Here is a 2,236-nt window from a genome sequence, read left to right on the forward strand (position 1 = left end):
TCACCCAGAGGGTGGTGAGGTCTGGAACTCACTGCCTGAAAGGGTGGTCGAGGCAGAAACCCTCATCACATTTAAAAAGTACTTGAATTGCTGTAAGCTCCAGGGCTACGGACCAAGAGCTGGAAAGTGGGATTTGGCTGGCGCAGACACTATGGACCGATGGGCAGAGTCCTTCTGTGTCGCAAATTTCTATGATTCTATGAGTAATACACTGCACCCAGTTACACAGGAATGGTATTTATTATTACATATATGCTTGGTTTGCATTGGGTGAATTTCTGCTGGAGTCTGCGAGCTGGGAATCAATTCAATCAAACTGAATAAAATTATGATGGATTATTGGAGGAAAACCAACTCATGTCCTTGTTGGCTGGAGAACTTTAAACTTTAAAACTTTGAAATAACTGAACTGTAGCCTCAAAACAATTAAAACTTTAAAACTTTGAAACAACTGAATTGAGCCTCAAAACAATTAAAACTTTAAAACTTTGAAACAACTGAATTGAGCCTCAAAACAATTAAAACTTTAAAACTTTGAAACAACTGAATTGAGCCTCAAAACAATTAAAACTTTAAAACTTTGAAACAACTGAATTGAGCCGCAAAACAATTTAAACTTTAAAACTTTGAAACAACTGAATTGAGCCTCAAAACAATTTAAACTTTAAAACTTTGAAACAACTGAATTGAGCCTCAAAACAATTTAAACTTTAAAACTTTAATACAACTGAACTGTAGCCTTAAAGCAATGAAAATTAAAAAGCTCTGGAACAGATTTACAGCTCAGTTCTCAAACTTGCTGCAGACAGCCGAAAAAGTTGCAGAGACCACAAGTCCCAGAATGCCGGGACGCATGCCCAGTCTGCCCGCCGCGGCAGAGACTACAAGTCCCAGGGAGCACCGGGGCGGCGCAGGCGCGCTGGCCTGCGACTCTGGTAGGCTGGTAGGCGCGGCCTGTGGGAGCCAATGGGGAGGGAGCCTGGCCGGGCAGGGGGCGGGGCCTGGGACAAAAGGCGGAGACGGGCTGGGAGCGAGAGACAGAGGCTGCTGGAGCCCTGCTGGGATGGATGGGTGCAGCTCCAGCAGAGGCAGGCTTGCTCGCACTGGGCTGGTGAGAGGAAGGAGGGTCAGCACCAGCTCTTGAGCCTTTGTCCAGTGGTCACTGGGGCAGGGGGAGGGAGAGGGGGAAGATCCAGCCATGGCACCTATCCCAGCAGGAGAGACCAACTGAGCTGGGACGCTCCTGGGAGCTGGAGGAAGAGGAGAAGGTGGAAGGAATCATCTGAAGGTGGTCCAGGGAGGTCTACCTGAGAGAGAAGGAGGGGCGGGAGAGGGGAGGAGCTGTTCTCCCAGGAACATCTAGTTGGGAGCAGTCCAACCTGGAGATCTCCACCACTGAAGGACTTAGACTGGTCCACATTGGGGAAGGGCAATGGATAGCACTCAGTCCGGCCACTGCCACGACTCCGGAGTGGGGGACCTGGACGAGGACATCATCAGATGCCAGTGTCCTCCTGCAGCAACAAGTGGAGGGGAGCTCCACCGCCACCAGCAGCACCACCAGCAGCAGCACTGCCACCAGCAGAGCCAACCTCAGCTCCTTACCAACCTGCTCACCACTGCGTCGCCGGTCTTCAGGACGGGCTCGGCCGCCTCCAGCCTCAGCAACGTCCAGCAGCCGGCTTCCTCCCGGCAGGGCAGCCAGCTGCACCTGGATGACTACCTGGCCGGGCCAGCGCCGCCTGGCAGCGGGTCAGGCTTGGGCAAACACAGGCAAGCCAGCCCGCTGGTCCACCGGAGGGACAGCAACCCCTTCACCGAGATCGCCATGAGCAGCTGCAAGTACAACGGCGGGGTGGTCAAGCCCCTCAGCAGCCTGGGCACCTCCAGGAGGAACCTGATCGACTCGGAGCCCGACTCCCAGCCCCTGCAGCTCTTCGGCTGCAACCACACGCTGGGCAACGCACCCGAGATAGTCATCTCCTGCAAGGAGGACCAGCAGCAGCACCAGCAGCAGCACCAGCAGCTCCTGCACAACCACCAACAGCACGCCGGCGCCTCCAGCACCAACAGCCGCAAGGGCACCAAGAGGAAAAACCAGAACATTGGCTACAAGCTGGGCCACCGACGGGCTCTGTTCGAGAAGAGGAAGAGGCTGAGTGACTATGCACTGATCTTCGGCATGTTTGGCATTGTTGTCATGGTGATTGAAACCGAGCTGTCTTGGGGAATCTAC

General features: G+C 53.5%; 1 protein-coding gene across 1 annotated transcript in view; it reads left to right on the forward strand.

Moving 5' to 3' along the window:
• The first annotated feature begins 1,019 nt into the window (after window positions 1–1,019).
• Window positions 1,020–2,236, forward strand: part of LOC147086425 (small conductance calcium-activated potassium channel protein 3-like) — a 154,452-nt gene continuing 153,235 nt past the window's right edge. Inside the window, exon 1 of the mRNA XM_085978530.1 lies at window positions 1,020–2,236. This exon is cut by the window's right edge and continues 6 nt beyond it. Within this exon, the coding sequence (XP_085834656.1) occupies window positions 1,433–2,236 (804 nt within the window). The 5' untranslated portion in view covers window positions 1,020–1,432.

This window comes from Somniosus microcephalus, unplaced genomic scaffold, assembly GCF_052327205.1.
Source record: "Somniosus microcephalus isolate GS21.2 unplaced genomic scaffold, FLI_Smic_1.0 unresolved_chr7, whole genome shotgun sequence".
Lineage (NCBI taxonomy): Eukaryota > Metazoa > Chordata > Chondrichthyes > Squaliformes > Somniosidae > Somniosus > Somniosus microcephalus.